Source organism: Salvelinus sp. IW2-2015, linkage group LG16 (assembly GCF_002910315.2).
Source record: "Salvelinus sp. IW2-2015 linkage group LG16, ASM291031v2, whole genome shotgun sequence".
NCBI classification, from domain to species: domain Eukaryota; kingdom Metazoa; phylum Chordata; class Actinopteri; order Salmoniformes; family Salmonidae; genus Salvelinus; species Salvelinus sp. IW2-2015.
The window spans coordinates 29,693,451-29,711,505 of NC_036856.1; the positions used below are offsets into that span (position 1 = coordinate 29,693,451).

The following is an 18,055-nucleotide window of genomic DNA, read 5'->3' on the forward strand; positions in this document are numbered from 1 at the left end:
TAGACACTGTATTATTGGATAGGGCAAAACCTACAACTCAGATTTCCCACTTCCGGGTTGGTTTTTTCTCAGGTTTTTCCTGCCATATGAGTTTGTTATACTTACATACATCATTCAAACAGTTTTTAGAAACTTCAGAGTGTTTTTATCAAATCTACTAATGATATGCATATCTTAGCTTCTGGGACTGAGTAGCAGGCAGTTTACTCTGGGCACCTTATTCATCCAAGCTACTCAATACTGCCCCCAGCGATAAGAAGTTAAAGTGGCTTTATTAAAGTGACTAGTGTTCCGTTTATTAAAGTGGCCAATGATTTCAATTCTGTATGTAGGCAGCAGTCTCTCTGTGCTAGTGATGGCTGTTTAACAGTCTGATGGCCTTGAGGTAAAAGCTGTTTATCAGTCTCTCGGTCCCAGCTTTGATGCACCTGTACTGACCTCGCCTTCTGGATGGTACCGGGGTGAACAGGCAGGGGCTCGGGTGGTTGTTGTCCTTGATGATCTTTTTGGCCTTCCTGTGACATCGGGTGCTGTAGATGTCCTGGAGGTCAGGTACTTTGCCCCCGGTGATGCATTGTGCAGACCCCACCACCCTCTTGAGAGCCCTGCGGTTGTGGGTGGTGCAGTTGCCGTACTAGGCGGTGATACAGCCTGACAGGATGCTCTCAATTGTGCATCTGTAAAAGTTTGTGAGGGTTTTAGGTGGGGAGCCAAATTTCTTCAGCCTCCTGAGGTTGAAGAGGCACTGTTGTGTCTGAGGCACTGTTGTGCCTTCTTCACCACACTGTCTATGTGGCTGGACCATTTCAGTTTGTCAGTGATATGTACGCAGAGGAACTTAAAACTTTCCACCTTCTCCACTGCTCTCCTGTCGATGTGGATAGGGGGGTGCTCCCTCTGCTGTTTCCTGGAGTCCACGATCATCTCCTTTGACGTTGAGTGAGAGGTTATTTTCTTGACACCACACTCCGAGAGCCCTCACCACCTCCCTGTAGGCTGTCTCGTTGTTGGTAATCAAGCCTACTACTGTTGTGTCGTCAGGTAAGGTGGAGGTGATATGATCCTTGACTAGTCTTTCAAAGCACTTCATGATGATAGAAGTGAGTGCTACGGGGCGATAGTAATTTAGTTCAGTTACCTTTGCATTCTTGGGTACAGGAAYAATGGTTGCCATCTTGAAACATGTGGGGACAGCAGACTGGGATAGGGAGAGATTGAATATGTCTGTAAACACACTAGCCAGCTGGTCTGCGCATGCTCTGAGGACGCGGCTAGAGATGCCATCTGGGCCGGCAGCCTTGCGAGGGTTAACACATTTAAATGTCTTACTCACATCAGCCACGGAGAAGGAGAGCCCACAGTCCTTGGTAGCGGGCCGCGTCGGTGGTACTGTATTATCCTCAAAGTGGGCAAAGAAAGTGTTTAGTTTATCTGGAAGCAAGATGTCGGTGTCGGTGTCCGTGACGTGGCTGGTTTTCCTTTTGTAGTCCGTGATTGTCTGTAGAACCTGCCACATACGTCTCGTGTCTGAGCCATTGAATTGCAACTCCACTTTGTCTCTATGCTGACATTTTGCTTGTTGGATTGCTTTGCGGAGGGAATGACTACTCTGTATTCGGCCATATTCCCAGTCGCCTTGCCATGGTTAAATGCAGTGGTACGCACTTTCAGTTTTGCGTGAATGCTGCCCTCTATCCACGGTTTCTGGTTAGGGTAGGTTTTAATAGTCACAGTAGGTACAATATCTTCTATACACTTCCTTATAAACTCACTCACCGAATCAGCGTATACGTCTATATTATTCTCTGAGGCTACCCGGAACATATCCCAGTCCGCGTGATCAAAACAATCTTGAAGCGTGGATTCCGATTGGTCAGACCAGCGTTGAATAGTCCTTAGCATGGGTACTTCCTGTTTGATTTTCGGCCTATAGGAAGGGATTGAGCAAAATGGAGTTGTGGTCAGATTTAGAATGCATCCCCAGTACATTGGTTCATAATAAGTAGTAAGCAAGTGTATATTTCCACTACATAAACTGTTGAGGATCGATTTAGGGTAGTCAGTCTTTACCAAGGATGTGCATCTCTCAGGGACACAAACWACATTCCTTGGTGAGCCACCTGACTGTTTCTTTGTGTTCATCTGAGGYCGATAGTAACCTGCTGTATGATTCTCTCCCGTAGGTGTCCAAGGCCTCAGCAGACCTGATGCACTATTGTGGAGAACATGCTAAATACGACCCTCTACTCATGGGCATCCCAGCCTCTGAAAACCCCTTCAAAGACAAGAAGCCGTGCACTATATTATAGTAGCGGGACAGCTGAAATCTCTTTGCTTTTTTATTTGTATATTATTTTATAGAGAGAAATATGACATTAATACCGATACACTATTTGCCTTAAGGCCAGCCCAGCCCCACTCCCCCTATTTCCTTGTGCTTTCGGTTGATTCCCAAATGTTATCCTAGGGCCCATAGGGCTCTGGTAAAAAAATGGTGCACTATATAGGGAATAGGGTGCCATTTTTGGACTCTTATAAACAAGTGCCATTTTGGTAGGATCAGAATCATTGGTGTGCTCTCTCTTCATCAGATACAACTAAGACCAAATAGCACCATGAGCCAAAATGTAACAGGTCATTGGTAACCCAGAAACAATGTTTTAGTTTAGTTCAATCAGTCATGAAAGAATGAAAGCTCATTCTGAGGCTCCTCTCAACAGAGACTGGTGTTCTTTTAGATTGTTATCTCATGTTATGCAGACTAAATACTAGCTTGGTTTAAACTAGGGGTTCCCAACTCTGTAATGTTCACATCAGCCAGAGCATAAATAATGCCAATGGCCCAAAAGTATAAAGCATTGCACTTGCACCACACTCTAGTTAAACCTTTCAGCTCCTGATTGCGTCATCAGTCCCCACACAGTAGCTTCTTTGGGAAACAATCAGTCTAGTTTGTATATTACTGATAAGCCTGTAATAACCCCATGATGTAAATCACCCAGTCCCATGACACAGGAGGACTCTAAAACCAGTGCTGATGGTCTGGTAAGCTATGTSTGTGTCCCAAATGGCGCCCTATTCCCTATAGAGTGAACCACTTTTGATCAGAGCCCTATGGGCCCTGGTTAAAATGTGTGCTCTGAAGGGAAAAGGGTGCCATTTGGGACTCAGACTGTGAATGTCCCGTCACAACAGGAGAGGGTGCCTGTCGTTTTGTAAGGGAAAGTGTATGGCTTGCAGCAATAGCCTCATGAACTGGCAGGTTTAACCAGCATTGTTTTGTTTCTGCAAAGATGTCAGAGATCGTTTCATTTTCAGGTGGGGGTAGATTCGAACTATCCCACTTCTATGTCTTTTGTTATGAAAGAATGACTCTTTAAACTTTAATACTAATATTTATCTCTTGTGAATTTGCCATGCCTTTGCCTTAGAAACCAAACTTTGTGACTTTGCATAGTTGTCTTATTTGTATGTAGTACAGTAGATAGGTAATGTAGCATCAATATGAAGTGTTGCAGATACCATGTAACCCCTTTAAATGATTTTACTATGCCTTACAATTGATGTAAAAGTTGTTGTTCCATAATGATGTCTCTACTTGGCTGAAGGAGAAGAAGTTAAGATCACAATCACGTCTATCCAATGTACAGATGTAGGATCGTAATTTGATCACCCTGTTGTTACAGGACATTTCCTGCACAGCAAACTTGCAGTGTTTTTGAGGTTTTAAAAAGGTTCTAAAGTTTGTAATTTTCACTTTAAAATGTCAGATTGGATTTGCCCTAACTAAAAATTTATCAAAAATGTCCATTAACTATAATCCACATAATAATTCACATTTCCTGTTGCTGCAGGATTATTTTCCTGCTGTGAAAAACTGCTCAAATTACGATCCTACATCTGTACCAGCACCAGAGGAAACTGGATGCTAATCTGTTTGTGCTATCATGCCAACTCCTTCACACATTGTAGTGGCAAACAAAGATAAAAACTGGCTTGACAAGGACATCAATGGAGTAAGCAAGAGCACAAACAGATCTGGTACCAAGCTAGAAATGTAAAGGTTTTCTGATTTGTATTTTATTGCCAGTGCTTTTAAAGTGTTTCACTGTAATAACTTTTTATTGATAGATGTACGACTTCTATTCTGACAGGGATTCTGTGATCCAACATGAAATTTGTGACAACTGTTATTATGATCTCTTCTTGAGTGTGAACATTCCATGTTTACAATAGCTGCTCCATTGTCTTCTTTTCAACTCTCAGAATGGTCATGCGTTGAATAATAATTGTTATTGTGTGTTTGGGAGAATATTTGTTTTTGTCTGTGCACGTGACTGTCAAAGGCAACTCGGAGACCATGGTCGTGTTCATTAGGGCGGACAATAGCAAAACCGAAAACTAAAACAATTAGACAAGTTCAGGTAGTACATGCCTGGTTCGCTTTGTTTTCTACCTTATGAACATGACCCAGCTTAACCAGCCAGGGCCTTAGTATTAAAGTAGTCTCGTTTCTACATCTCACTACACCTTTTTAGCCACACTCCTCAAACAACACTATACTAATACTGTGAACAACTGAATCAATACATTCCCAGTGGATGCAGGGAGCACATCTTTGAAGTGCTTGTCGCTATTCATCTGTCAGTATCATTATTGGCAATACAATAAGTTGCTCTTACACCTGTGGGTTAAAGCCTATAATTACTATAGACTGCTATATATAGAGACAGACGGCAGCACCAACTGAAATGTCCCCTCATAGTAGGCTATTTGCCTCCATATTCTGTGTAATCTTGGCAACCTACAATCGAAAATCTCACGTAAAATACTATTTACGTTAAGTAGTCTGTCCACAAGAGATTATATTCTGTGTGGCTTTGAAAGCTYGCTTAAAGTTGCGTGTTCCTGTATGATGTGTTTCTGCACTTGCTTCTTCTCACTGTTATGTCACTCCATTTACATTTACAATAAAAGGCCTGTGGTATTTTGATGCATGTGCTGCATTGATTTTTGCCAACTTAATTCATGTTGCAAATGGATTTTGCAGTTTTAAAGAAAAACATGTTTATTTACCTCTGTGACACATACCGGATGCTAATTTGGTCTCTAGTACGTACTGTCTATGTGGATATATTTCCTATTTCAAGTGATTACAATTTTATTCCCAATTTTGCCTTCTTAAATTTAGTAGATSTTAATGAATTTATTTAAATACACAATTTTAATGATTTAGTAGTGATTTGTAAATGCATCTGGCACAATAAAAAGTGTGTAGAAAAAAATACTTGTCTTACAATGATTATCAGATACATTTGAACAAGTGGAGAGGATAGATTGTTGAATTGTCAAAACCACTAATAGACTAGCTAGTGCCACGTCAGTGAGTCACCTATCTGTAAACATTCCCATTTTGCTCTGATTTCTGCCATATTTTGTCCTGTTCTCTGCCCCAATGTCCAGGCAGGTCTGGTTGTTATGTAACGATCCCTGTGCTTCAGTGGCCTTTCTCTCTMTCTGTCTCTCTGTCTGTCAGTCTCTCTTTCTCTCTCTCTCAGGGTCTGATGTTACAGGCAAAAACCAGGTCAGGCCATATACAGTGGGGAGAACAAGTATTTGATACACTGCCGATTTTGCAGGTTTTCCTACTTACAAAGCATGTAGAGGTCTGCAATTTTTATCATAGGTACACTTCAACTGTGAGAGACGGAATCTAAAACAAAAATCTAGAAAATCACATTGTATGATTTTTAAGTAATTAATTTGCATTTTATTGCATGACATAAGTATTTGAACACCTACCAACCAGTAAAATGTGTGGTTATGGCCCCCGGAAAGGTTGGGAAAGCTAAATTACAAAAATGTATCATTGAATGCTCCATTGTGTTAAGATGCCACAGGAGTACAGCTACATTTCAGGTCATCATGCTGACGTGACATTAGGTGGTTTGTGGTTAACAGCCTGCACTGCTTGTGTTGCCTTCTAATTAGTAACACTATTATTACTATCAGTGCGTCACTGTGAGTGTGATTGCATCACCTCCATTCATAGGGTCTATTTATAGCCATGATGAAATCAGTGGTCAGTAGTACCCCCACTGTGAGGGTGTGAATGGGCCTTGACTCAGTCACACACATTGTTTCATCAGCTGCTCTTTGAGGGCTTTGTCCCCCTGCTTTGCTCTGCTGCACACACACACACAATCACTTCTGGTGTCCTCTGAGTGTGCTGGTTAGTAATATATATTTTCTTTCCTCTCTGGCTATTTTTGTCCCTGACAGGTGTTTGAACAGAGGGTGTTTCTGTGTTCGAACAGAGGGCCTCGGTGACAGCAAGGGTTGTCATGGTGATCACACAAACACCCTGATGCTGCTCATCACACAAGGAAACTATATGTATGTGGAAATTCTCCTTCTCCCTCCTGTGTGACGTTTTTATAAAACATTTTTGATGTGAATGCAGGGTGTGGAACTGTTGTTACATGGGCTTTGTGTCCTTGGATGTAAATAACCAACACTGTAGTGTTTACCATTGGTGTCAATGGAGTGATGTATTGTTGAGACATGGTGTATGTTACATAATAAATACACGCAAAACTATGTACTAGCTTTTTGCACCCGGTTAAACAGTGCACCTTTCTTTATTCAGCTGAATATGAAAGATCACTTGAAAGTGTTGCATGCCATTCCATTCCCCTGAACTGAGGCTTGCAGTKAACACCTGCAGCTGAGAAAAAAAACACTACCTACGAGAAATGACAAAAGGTGCTGCAGCTGGAATTGTGCTGAATTATCTAGTGACCTCACTGAATTATCTAGCGACCTCGGTGAAAAGCCTCTTTGACCAAGCTTGGTGCAAACAGAATCCTTGTTCAAAGCCCGTTTTCCACTGCCTTGACAGAGAGGTATTATTAGTCCTGTGAGTGATGTTGCTTACAGGTTAATCAAAAACCTGCAGAATTATACCCATAACTCACTGCATTAATTCCAAACAAGCAAAACAATTAAATGTTTAGTTCAGTTCAGTTTATTTCTCCACAAAGGTAGCTGTTGATGAACATTGCAACATAAATACAATTAATTAAATTAACGCAAACATATTAATTAAAACAAAACAACAAGTTAATGTTTAAGACAATACATTGCTTTGTCCTGACAATATCTTCCCTTTTTTATTTAAATAATTCTCAAAACAAAAATTCTGAGATGATCAACATCATATAAATTACAGTTGAGATTTGTCCACTTTCCTTGAGGCATTATCCAACCTGTAGTCCAGACTACTCCAGTCCAGTTCAGTAAAATCCTGTCCGGTTAAATGGAGTCCGGTCCAGTCCTTGGAGTCAGTTGTCTGATCCTCCAGTAGATTCCAATCCCCTGCTGCCTAGTGTTCTCTGCTCTGCTCACCGCCACCTTTGTCTAGTGTGTTCTGCTGTGTGTGCTCACATGATTCAGCTTCCTGTAATGGCTTTCTTCCCGGCAAGGAGGGCACAGTCATACCAATGACCAACCGTTGCCTTGTAATTACAGTCATCATTGTTACCATGGCAGTCTTGGAACCCAGAACGCTGAATCACTCTTCCTCAGCTGAAACCTCTGCATTACAATCCACACTGATCCAGCAAGTTTTGTTGGAGTTGGAGATTTTGTTGTTATTTTCTGGGAGATGTCCTGGTCCTCTATCTTCCTCTGGCAGAATCAAGGTTGTTCATGAGAGGTCCAACAAAGGGGTTATTACACAGATCTAGTGCAGTGTGCAATGTTTCCATATAAAGTGCACAACATGGGTAGAGTCATCAGTCAGGTAGGTTGATAATGGGAACCCACTGGTCCAGGATTCGACTGTCTCTACAGAAGAGATTCACTTTGCTCAGAGCTGGGTCCTTCCATGTGGTCAACTGGGGGTTCTGTGAAGAGGAAGGGAAAACACAGTCAGGCTAATGCTGCTTTCTAAAAACGTATGCATTCAAATACAGACCTAATAAATGTGTAAGAACAACCCTAATCAGTTAGGCCTAAGGGGTTCTCTGCAAGTGAGTATGGTTACCATAACTGCTCACACAGTTAATCCGCACACATCTACTGCTGTGCTTTCTAAATGTATTCATCAAATATAGGGATAAAAAGTCATTTCTAACAACCATAATAAGATAAGGGTTCTCTGCAACTGGTGTGGTTACAGTGACAAGTAGAGCCAGTTTGCTACAGCAGGAAAAATATTCCTGCAGCAACAGGAAATGTAAAGTATTATGTGGATTATAATTAATAGACATTTTTGTAGGGGTTGATACAAGTAGAAATGACTAAACTTGAGAAGCCTTTTTAAACCTCAAATACATTACAAGTTTTACATTTCTTGAATTGCAGGAAGGTTCTGCAACAGGGGGATCAAATTAAGATCCTATATGATCTGTATGGCCTGCTAGTGTGCTTCATAGATCAGATCACTACTAAGGAAGTGTATGAGCAGGGCATAAAAATGTCTCCATGCTGACTTCTGCATTCTAAGAATCGCTCTGCAAACATGCAATCATTCATCCTCTTTCTCCTATGAGCTCAGCTTTATTTATTTTTAGATCACTTGCAGTATTGCAGCCAGCGTAAGCTACGTCAGACCACTACGCAACCCACATCACTACAGATCAGGTGGCTGCAGTCAGCTGGATTAAATCTAAAAGAGCAGAGCAATGAATGAAGACATAAAACTACTAGACCAGATGTTGTGGCCATTAAAATCAAATATTTGTACGCATCTAGGCCTTTGATTCTGTATTCAATGCTCTTGACCTGCAAATCTTTAGCATCCACAAATAATGTTTAATAACCTAGCTGGCATAATGAACTCGGTCCAGGTTAAAAGTGCCACACCTGCAGAGACACCAGCTGAGTAACTGATATAAAGGTCTAGCACTGTTTAGTGCAGGGATATGGGGAGTATGAATAATGTAATGACACATACAGTAACTAGTACACAGTGCATGTCCATTGGCTCTCCCCCTGGCTTCACTCCTCCAAGGATCTCAGCGAGGCGCCTCATGTTGCTGACCCGCAGGATGTTGATGTCGTTCTCGCAGCAGAACGCCTGGATAAGGGTAAAGTGGATCTGGAGGGCCACGTCTTCTACCTGTTCCTCGTCCGTAGCCAGGAGGCACAACACCACATTATCCGGGTCACTGATGATTTAAATGACAACACAATTTGTTAAACAAGCAGTATATATTAATTTAGTTGCCAGAATGTTTATTAGTTTCATTGCGTAAGAATATATTGAAACATAATGTACTTCACTCCTTGCATTTAGTTATTTCAGAATGGATTTATTACTAGCTAATAACGTAATAATATTGCTGAATGTGCTTCATTTGCTATCTACTTACACATTGAGTGACTTGGCTGCCTCGTATACCCCGACAGTGATGCAACCCTGAGGTAACGCGGAGCTGAGGACCTCCTCCAGTGCTTTAGCCACCGAATCCATCCTGTGGTTGCACAACAACAAAGAAGCATATTGATGGTGGGTGATACATAGACCAAAACACTAAGTATCAAAATTTAGTCAGCATGCAACATTATAGAAAGTATATAACTACCTACCTATCTAGCTAACTAAATAGCTAACTAGGTTAGCTTAGACATGCTCAGCCAAACGCTCGTGCATACCGGGACATTGACATCACATAGCTGCTATAACTGGATCGCTTGCCAAATGAAGTAAATTTAGCTGACAACTGAAGCTTTAATTTTCAACAAGTTGCAAAAAATAATCTCAGCTAGCTACCTTTCTGTAGAGTTTTCTCCGCTGKTTTCCTCAAAAGTCATATTGCACATTAGAAAATATCCACGTTGAAGACAGGATATCCACAGATGGTCTCTCTTCACGTCCCAGTTAAGTTCGCGACCTTGTGTGTCTGCTCTTTTTCTCATATTTCCCCGCAGTTCACCGTGGAAGTTGGAGTTCGAGCGCCTCATATTTGCATATCAAACCCCATTGGTCACATGCTAATTTTCACGGTGTTTCAAGTGAATGAAGAGCGCCCCTCAAGGTATCAGTACACCTATGTAACTTCCTTGGTAAACTGCGACGACTGCTGGAAAAACGATGAAATTGATCAGTGGCTAACTATTTCATTGTATATTCGTGGTAAATGCAAGACTGTTGATAGTGTGCAGAGTTGTGGACAATAATTTTTATTTACACTTGTTATTATAGCCAACATATTTTATACCCGTTTGCTTTGAAGGCTAATTCAACRTTCTAAACTTTCTGAAATCACGTGGAAACAACGTTGATTCAACCAATGAGTGGGGAGAAACTCAAGCAGAGCACATCAAATAGATGTTATCTCCATTTGCTGTGATTCCAACAATGATCTCATAGATGTATACAAGACGCCTTGCCAAAGAGTGTACAGAAGGCCTATGGTTTTGAAACTCCTTGCCTTCGCTTGAAATAGCTCATTTAAATTTGGTCAGCACACTCTTTTAAGATATTTGATATACACTTGATATAATAACAGCTATGCAAAAGTCCATAGTGATTTGTCCACAGAAGACACCAGTAGACCTACACATGGTTCTCCCTAGTCTCATTTCATAGCCACTCTGTGCTTTCAGGTCCTCACTTATGTGGGAGCCAGCCTCTAACTTTTTCCCTTCCCAATATGGAGGTTTTAGGATACCGATCTCCAGCTAAATGGTATGCGCTGGTGGCTTGTTTTTTTCMATTTCCACTGTCAACCGCCCGGGGTTCAACGCAACGTGGCATGTCCAGACATCCAAATAAAATAAAAAATGTAAACATGGAAATGGATACAGTTATCTTTCACAGACACAAAATATCGCAAATGATAGATATAGAGACATGATGTAAGTAATTCAAAGTAGCCTAATCTCTTCTTAAAAGTAATATCATGTTTATTACAACGGTTCTGCTGTCAAGTGTGTTTGCCAATATATGTTTACTAACAATTGTTTGAACAACGTGCATCGGGATTTTGTCGGGGCCACAGATTAGACATTTGTTTAGAAATACATTTTGATAGATGGGTACAATATTTTATATATATATTTTCTATCAATGAAACGTTTATTGTATATATATATATATATGTGGGAAACTATTTTACATGTGCGCAAAGCCAAGCTCTAATTGTAATGCGCAATTTGGCCCTTGTTATCCAATGAAAATACCTTGCTTACGCCATGCTTTTATTTACCGGCTCATTTGGACTGTTGGACTTTGTACCCATGAGAACTTTATCTGTCAGGTTCGGGTCGGTTTATTTAATGTTGTGTGTTTCTTTTCCAGTGAAATTATGTGGCAGATGAACTTTGACTGCGACTGGCTGGGTGGAAGCGCTTTGAACAGATGTGAACTGTAAGTTTGAACTTTACAAATATATTTGGTATTTTTTTGTTAAGAAAATTATTAATAGAATGTTAAATGCGCTGTCAAGGAAAGACAAAGTACATGTGCATGYATGTATTGGTAGGTAGCTATAGCCTTGTTGGTTTATGTTGCAGAAATCAAGATTGAGAACCTATTTTCGAGAGAGAACTGTCAATCTCAATTTCAAGATATCTCTCGTTTAGACAAAGGACAAATGCCTTTCACAGGCTTTTATTTTATTATCTGTAGGCTACACATGATATTGACCAAATGTGAACGTGTTGCTATATTATGGTCTAAATTAGCCTAACCATGTAGCACTAGTATTCTGCCAGGAGCACAAATGATGATGTCAAGTTTGTATGGTAATGAGCTAACCTTCAAAATAAAAGCCCGCATTTCAAAACATTGCAATGTGGATAACTCATTCAAAATACATGTAATTTTAATCAATGGACACTTTTATTTTGCCAACAAGAAAAGGCAATGAGTAATTTATTAAAACAAATAACAAATATGGTTTAAACATATTTTTACCATTAATGAAAAAAGTTCTATGTTGGCACTGGTATGTTGAAAATATTGGTCTGTAGAKAACTTTTCTACCTGTCTCAGCTATAGTAAATTGGAAAATACTCAGTAGGGTCTCTAATAACCAAATATGGTTCGTTTTGGAGGGGTACTGTGTCCTACATATCCAACAGCACTTTGTTCTCCACCCCTTCCATAGCCCCCAATGCAATACACTGTAATACTGTACATGGGATACATATTGGGTTGTGGAGAGATAACTTTTCTACCTGTCTCAGTTAAAGTGGGGTGGGAACTACTCAGTAGGGTCTCTACTAACCAAATATGTGTAGTTTTGGAGGGGGACTGTGTCATACATATCCAGCAACACAGCGTTAAATGATCTGGTGCTATCCATGGTCCTGACGTCAATACAGACAACAACAAAAAACACACACTAAAGCAACACTATTTTATCAAAATGAAAATCTATTTTATTTATATGTTAAATGTAATGAATATTAACCCGGCTATTAGGAAACAGTGTAATCACACTTTCTAAACAGCAATGGAGAAAATGATTTACAAGTTGTAGGCCAATATGTACTGCTTATCTATGAAGGTTATTAGGCCTATTAAATAGTTTTACAAATTATAACAGAGACAAGATTATTTACAAGCTATATTGTAATGATTATTGATTAAGGTCAGAAAAGGCACTTTTGTAGAGTTTAAAATGCGTTACATGAGACAACAAGGCTACAAGGCTAACAGTATACAGTATAATCAAGCTTTCAGAACAACAATGGAGAACATTATTTACAAGTTATATGCCTCTATGTTTTGCATCTCTATCAATGTTAGCAGTATACAGTTAAGGCCTATTAACCAAGTTTTCAAAACCATTATCAGAGACAAGATTGCATGATAATACATACAACAGATATGTGATGATTATCTATCAAGGTCAGCAAAGGCATTTTCTGTAGAGTTTAAAATGTATTACGTTGTAATTTTGTCTCTGATCAGTCATATAAAACATTCTCTCGCATGCCATTGTGACAAAGTGTATTCACATTTCCCTCTAAGACTGTTTATGAGAATAAGCACACATAAACACCACAACTACTACCATCTGACTGTTTTCTAAAATAGGGGCGCCGATGAGAAAATGTCACATCTACCACAACGCCATGCATTGCCAGATACTGTAATGCCAGGTATTTCTGAAGTAGAAGTAGTGTATCCTTTAATTCTCGTTCTTTCTGGCTTAAGGAATCCATCATTTTAAGATTTAATGTAATGCAATTACTGCTACTAAATACACTGATTACACAAAACATTAGGAACACCTGCTCTTTCCATGACATAGATTGACCCGGTGACTCTACTGTAGGTGAAAGCTATGATCCCTTATTGATGTCACCTGTTAATGAAGGGGAGGGGACAGGTTAAATAACGATTTTTAGGCCTTGAGACAATTGAGACATGGATTGTGTATGTGCCATTCAGAGGGTGAATGGGGAAAGACAAAAAATGTTAAATGTCTTTGAGCGCTCAACAGTTTCCCATGTGTATCACGAATGGTCCATCACCCAAAGAACATCCAGCCAACTTGACACAACAGAGGGAAGTATTGGAGTAAACATGGGCGAGCATCCCTGTGGAACGCTTTCGTTCATGCCCCGACTAATTGATATTAGGAAGGTGTTGCATATCTATGACTATAACTGTCTAATGTGACTTTACATTCACAGGCAATATCACATGCTCAAAATGCCACCAATTTTTTACCGTTCCAGGCACATTTGGCATAACCTCTTTGCTCTCACAAAAAAGACTCTGTAATTCCTGACTCGGAAAAGACACAGGGGACATTAACGCATATTGTTCCTTGAGATGCGACTTCAAAAGACCATTGTACCCCTCAAGTATTCGGTCATTGAACCAGTTGTAGTCATTGCTTAACCTTTTTCTGAAGTGGGTTAAATCAGAGTCACACCGAGTGTTTCTTGGTAGTCTTAAACAAATCTAATTTGAAACAAAAGTATACACCTCACACACATGGTTATGGTCTTAAAAAAGAAGACACCTGTACCATGTAAGATATAGATTTGAAATGTATTACATTTTGAGTTTGCATTACATAATTGCACTTTATATACATCACAGAAGTCTGAAAAATATAAAAACCATTTGACATAGAAACACCGGATTAATAACGTAATAATCCCTTGTATTTTATCTTTACAACTGATATTCAACACAACAACAGTACATTCAGTTATTGTTTTGGGATTAATATAACATGCAGGACAAATGCATATGTCTATAACACAGTCCCCCTCCAAAACTACACATCATTCGTAAGTAGAGACTCTACTGAGTATTTCCCACCCCACTTTAGCTGAGACAGGTAGAAAACGTATCTCTCTACAAGCCAATATTTATCCCATGTGCAGTTTATTACAGTGTATTGCATTATAACTGGTTGTGTTTATGCTACACAGAAAAGGTAATACATTTTAAAAGTTAAACTACAAATATTTAGGCTATATTGAAGCATTAGGTTCTAGGTCGAGGAATAGCCTCTCTGATTGGACAGGAGGCTGACACACTGCACTAGAGTGCTAAAGAAAATCAATATTCCCTAAATTCAGTGTGTCTTTGCAGGGGGACTCTTATTTTGAGGAAAAACATCTGCGATTGTGATGCCAGCATAATATCCTGCTGCTAGGAGAACAGTAATCCCTTTCCTGAATATCTGGGCCTGATGGGAAAATAGGCCTATGTGTCTGCACTATATAGGACAACTTGGGAGAATGATGATCGGTAACAGGCAGCGTATCAGAAGTTAAAATACAGCCAGACTGTCCTCTACTGTTCCTTTCTAGAGCTTAAAATCTGTCGAGATTACAATTTGGGTCGCTGGTGTGAAAGACAAACACCCTACGCATCATGCCAATAGGGTTAACCCACTTGCTTGGATTTGTAACGTGGCTCATAGCAAGGTTTGCAACACTGCCTCCTACTTTTTACGCGAACAAAGTGCGTTTTGAATAACACAATGTCATGACAGGCCTGATGAAAACTTGCCAAATGTCGACAAAACAAAGTACACTAGAAAAGGTGGGATCTTTTTCTGTTGGTAAAAGGAATTGTGCGTGAAATGTCGGTGGAAATGCTTTTATGTTGAAATATTGATATAATAACACTCATATCGAAGTAAGCTTGGAGTCACGGGATGACATGTAGTGTGGTCCTCCCACTACGACTCCTCTGGGAAGTCATACAGTTTATTAGGCTCCAGAGTAAATAAATGATGATGAACTTCACAGGGTGGTGAAAGTGAAAGGTGATGAGCTTGATGCTCCTTTCCAATACATATTGAGGGTCTTATTCTGGTGATGTGATGATCAATGCTTGTCTGCCATTTGACAAATAAAAATCATCTTGGTCTTTTGCCCATAATAATCTCATAATGTAGTCTATACGTGCACTCTAGCCAACAGCACCCAATCTGCGCCCTGCACGCTGTTGGCTGGCTAGAGCGCACATGCCAATACCAGAGTGAGCACACTCACTATATAACAAAAAATAATTGTGAGAAAACAATCAGTAGACTTGAAAATGCGATGGAAACACATTTGACTTTATTTTTTATTCGGTACATGGGAATTTAACCGCAAAAGTTATTTTTATGTGCACTCTGTCATCATGCACAGCCTTTTATCCGCACAAGTCAATTTGATGGAAACACATTTCCCATCTGGTGGGAAAATGTGCAAATAGTTTTTATGCGGATTTTGGAATCTGTCACCAATTGGATGAAAACCAAGCTACTGTTTGCAATTCACAAATTATTATTTTGATTCCTATGATTCAATTCACAAATTATTATTTTGATTCCTATGATTCAATTCACAAATTATTATTTTGATTCCTATGATTCAATTCAGCACAATTGAACCGATCCCCAACTACTACAATTGCGAAGCACATCATTCAATTTGTCAAAAAGAATCGTTTAAAAATAATATTTTCATATGAATCAAATTATTATAATATTTTTTTACTATTTTGAGAAATGTGAAGAGGGGCATCTGCTATATAGTCAATTTAGAGATCAATAGGGGAGCTTTTTGAGCTGCATGTCTCATGTCTTGACTGATCTTTAATGCTCAATGACACACCAAAAAGGCACTACCCTCCCCAAAAGTTTGTCAACCTTCCCCTATTTTGGACCAGCCCTCCACCCAAGTACATTTTGATCTGTCCTTAATTGATTGTAATGCTCCAGAGATCTTCCTCAGAGAGCTCTACCAATCCTTTTCATGTGAAAATACTGATGATCCATTATTCTTCTCAGGTACTGAAGCATTCTCCTCTCAACATAAAGAGTGGTCATCATGGACCCCAGAAGTTACCACTGGACCGAGCCAGGCCCTGGTCGTCACCCACAGAGACCCAGGGAGAGAGAGGACTACCATAGGCCTGCTCACCCTCACCAGGGGACTGGAACCGGGCACTACCCACCAGCACCAAATGTTGGGGACGCTATCACTGGGCACTACCCACCACCACCGGACCCCAGGGAGAGGGAGAGGCAGTGGTCCCACCAGGACCCTCGCTACAGGGTCTACCTCACCAGCCCTCCCCCTTCCAGACCACCTCTAGAGTTCTCACACAGCTCTTACAGCACTCCCCACTCCAGAACAGCTTACGACAGACCCCATTCCACGATGGGTTACATCAGACCAGAGCCACAACACTCCAGACCCCACTCAAGGTTTGTTCACAGAAACTGACTGTTACTTATTATATTATTGTCAAATGTCAATGTCTCTATGTCTCAATTTGAAAAGTTACAAATAAAGTATTTAAAAAAAGAAAACACTGACTGTAACTGTCCACTATTCATTGAGGAAAATGTTAAACTATTGGATCTCTCAGTATTATTTGATGTGGATTGGTGGTGACACTTGTGAAATGCCAGCTTTTTATTATGTGGACCTTAACATGCTGACCAGACCGCTCGCGCACGCGTCCGCCATCGTGCCCATGTTGATTTTGTCCCCCCACACCAGACGTGATCAGGACACGCAGGTTGAAATATCAAAACTAACTCTGAACCAACTATACTAATTTGGGGACAGGTTGAAAAGCATTAAACATATATGGCAATTTAGCTAGCTAGCTTGTCCTATTTAGCTAGCTAGCTTGTCCTATTTAGCTAGCTAGCTTGTCCTATTTAGCTAGCTAGCTTGTCCTATTTAGCTAGCTAGCTTGTCCTATTTAGCTAGCTAGCTTGTCCTATTTAGCTAGCTAGCTTGTCCTATTTAGCTAGCTAGCTTGCTGTTGCTAGATCATTTGTCCAGGGATATAAACATTGGGTTGTGCATTTCTGGTAAAATAACAAGGTCCTCTACTCCGACAATTAATCCACAGATAAAAGGGTAAACCGAGTTTGTTTCTAGTAATCTCTCCTCCTTCAAGCTTCTTCTTCTTTGGACTTTAGATGGCGGTTGGCAACCAACTTTAAGGTGCATTACCACAACCAACTCGACTGGAGTGTGGACCTCAGTTCATCTTTCAATCACCCACGTGGGTATATGCTCCTAAAAACCAATGAGGAGGTGGGACTTGCAGCGCGTCAAGTGTCACAAATAGAACCAAGTTCTATTTTAGTGCCTGGCTACGTAGATGCTCATTTACACACGCGAGCAGTGTGGGTTGCAATGATTGAATAATATGTATGTGTAAATGTATTTTGCAACTCGAGTGGTGTGGTCAGCATGTAAGATACAGTTTTTAATAAATTATTCATCTTTATATGATCAGAAATGGATCTATGATATCTTTATATTATCTTATTGTTTACAGGCAAGCATATGACTACCCACCTCAGATTTACTGGGACCATAGTCAGGACTATGGCTACTATGACCAGGGCTATTACAAAGGACATTACCCAGGTACTGACATATTGTTATCAGTGGATTACACTGATGGATTATATTACTCAAGTATTGCACTCCTGCTTGCCAAGCAACTTAAGCTATTATCAGAGTTATAAAAAGGGTGGCAGGTAGCCTAATGGTTAAGAACGTTCGGACTGTAACCGAAAGGTTGCTGGTTTGAACCCCCGAGCTGACT

At 40.2% G+C, this 18,055-nt stretch overlaps 3 protein-coding genes across 6 annotated transcripts in view; 2 read left to right on the plus strand and 1 right to left on the minus strand.

The window, feature by feature from the left end:
• The window catches only part of gng12b (guanine nucleotide binding protein (G protein), gamma 12b), a 62,286-nt gene extending 57,293 nt beyond the window's left edge, over positions 1–4,993 (plus strand). For all 4 annotated transcript variants that reach the window (XM_024004165.2, XM_024004164.2, XM_024004161.2 and 1 more), the window contains one exon: positions 2,184–4,993. In XM_024004165.2, coding sequence (XP_023859933.1) covers positions 2,184–2,309 — 126 coding nt within the window. In that variant the 3' untranslated portion in view covers positions 2,310–4,993. The remainder of the gene's footprint in view (positions 1–2,183) is intronic.
• Positions 4,994–7,004: 2,011 nt separating this feature from the next.
• On the minus strand, positions 7,005–9,942 carry LOC111975667 (growth arrest and DNA damage-inducible protein GADD45 alpha-like). Its single transcript, XM_024004157.1, has 4 exons — positions 9,779–9,942; positions 9,378–9,479; positions 8,960–9,173; positions 7,005–7,907 (listed from the first exon to the last, which is right to left on the minus strand). The coding sequence occupies exons 1-4, from the start codon at positions 9,922–9,924 to the stop codon at positions 7,797–7,799; spliced, it is 573 nt and encodes a 190-aa protein (XP_023859925.1). The 5' UTR covers positions 9,925–9,942; the 3' UTR covers positions 7,005–7,796.
• sec16b (SEC16 homolog B, endoplasmic reticulum export factor) overlaps positions 9,496–18,055 on the plus strand; it is a 34,297-nt gene continuing 25,737 nt past the window's right edge. Inside the window, 4 exon segments of the mRNA XM_024004135.2 lie at positions 9,496–9,514; positions 11,309–11,377; positions 16,269–16,688; positions 17,783–17,874. Of these exon segments, the coding sequence (XP_023859903.2) occupies positions 16,309–16,688; positions 17,783–17,874 (472 nt within the window). The 5' untranslated portion in view covers positions 9,496–9,514; positions 11,309–11,377; positions 16,269–16,308.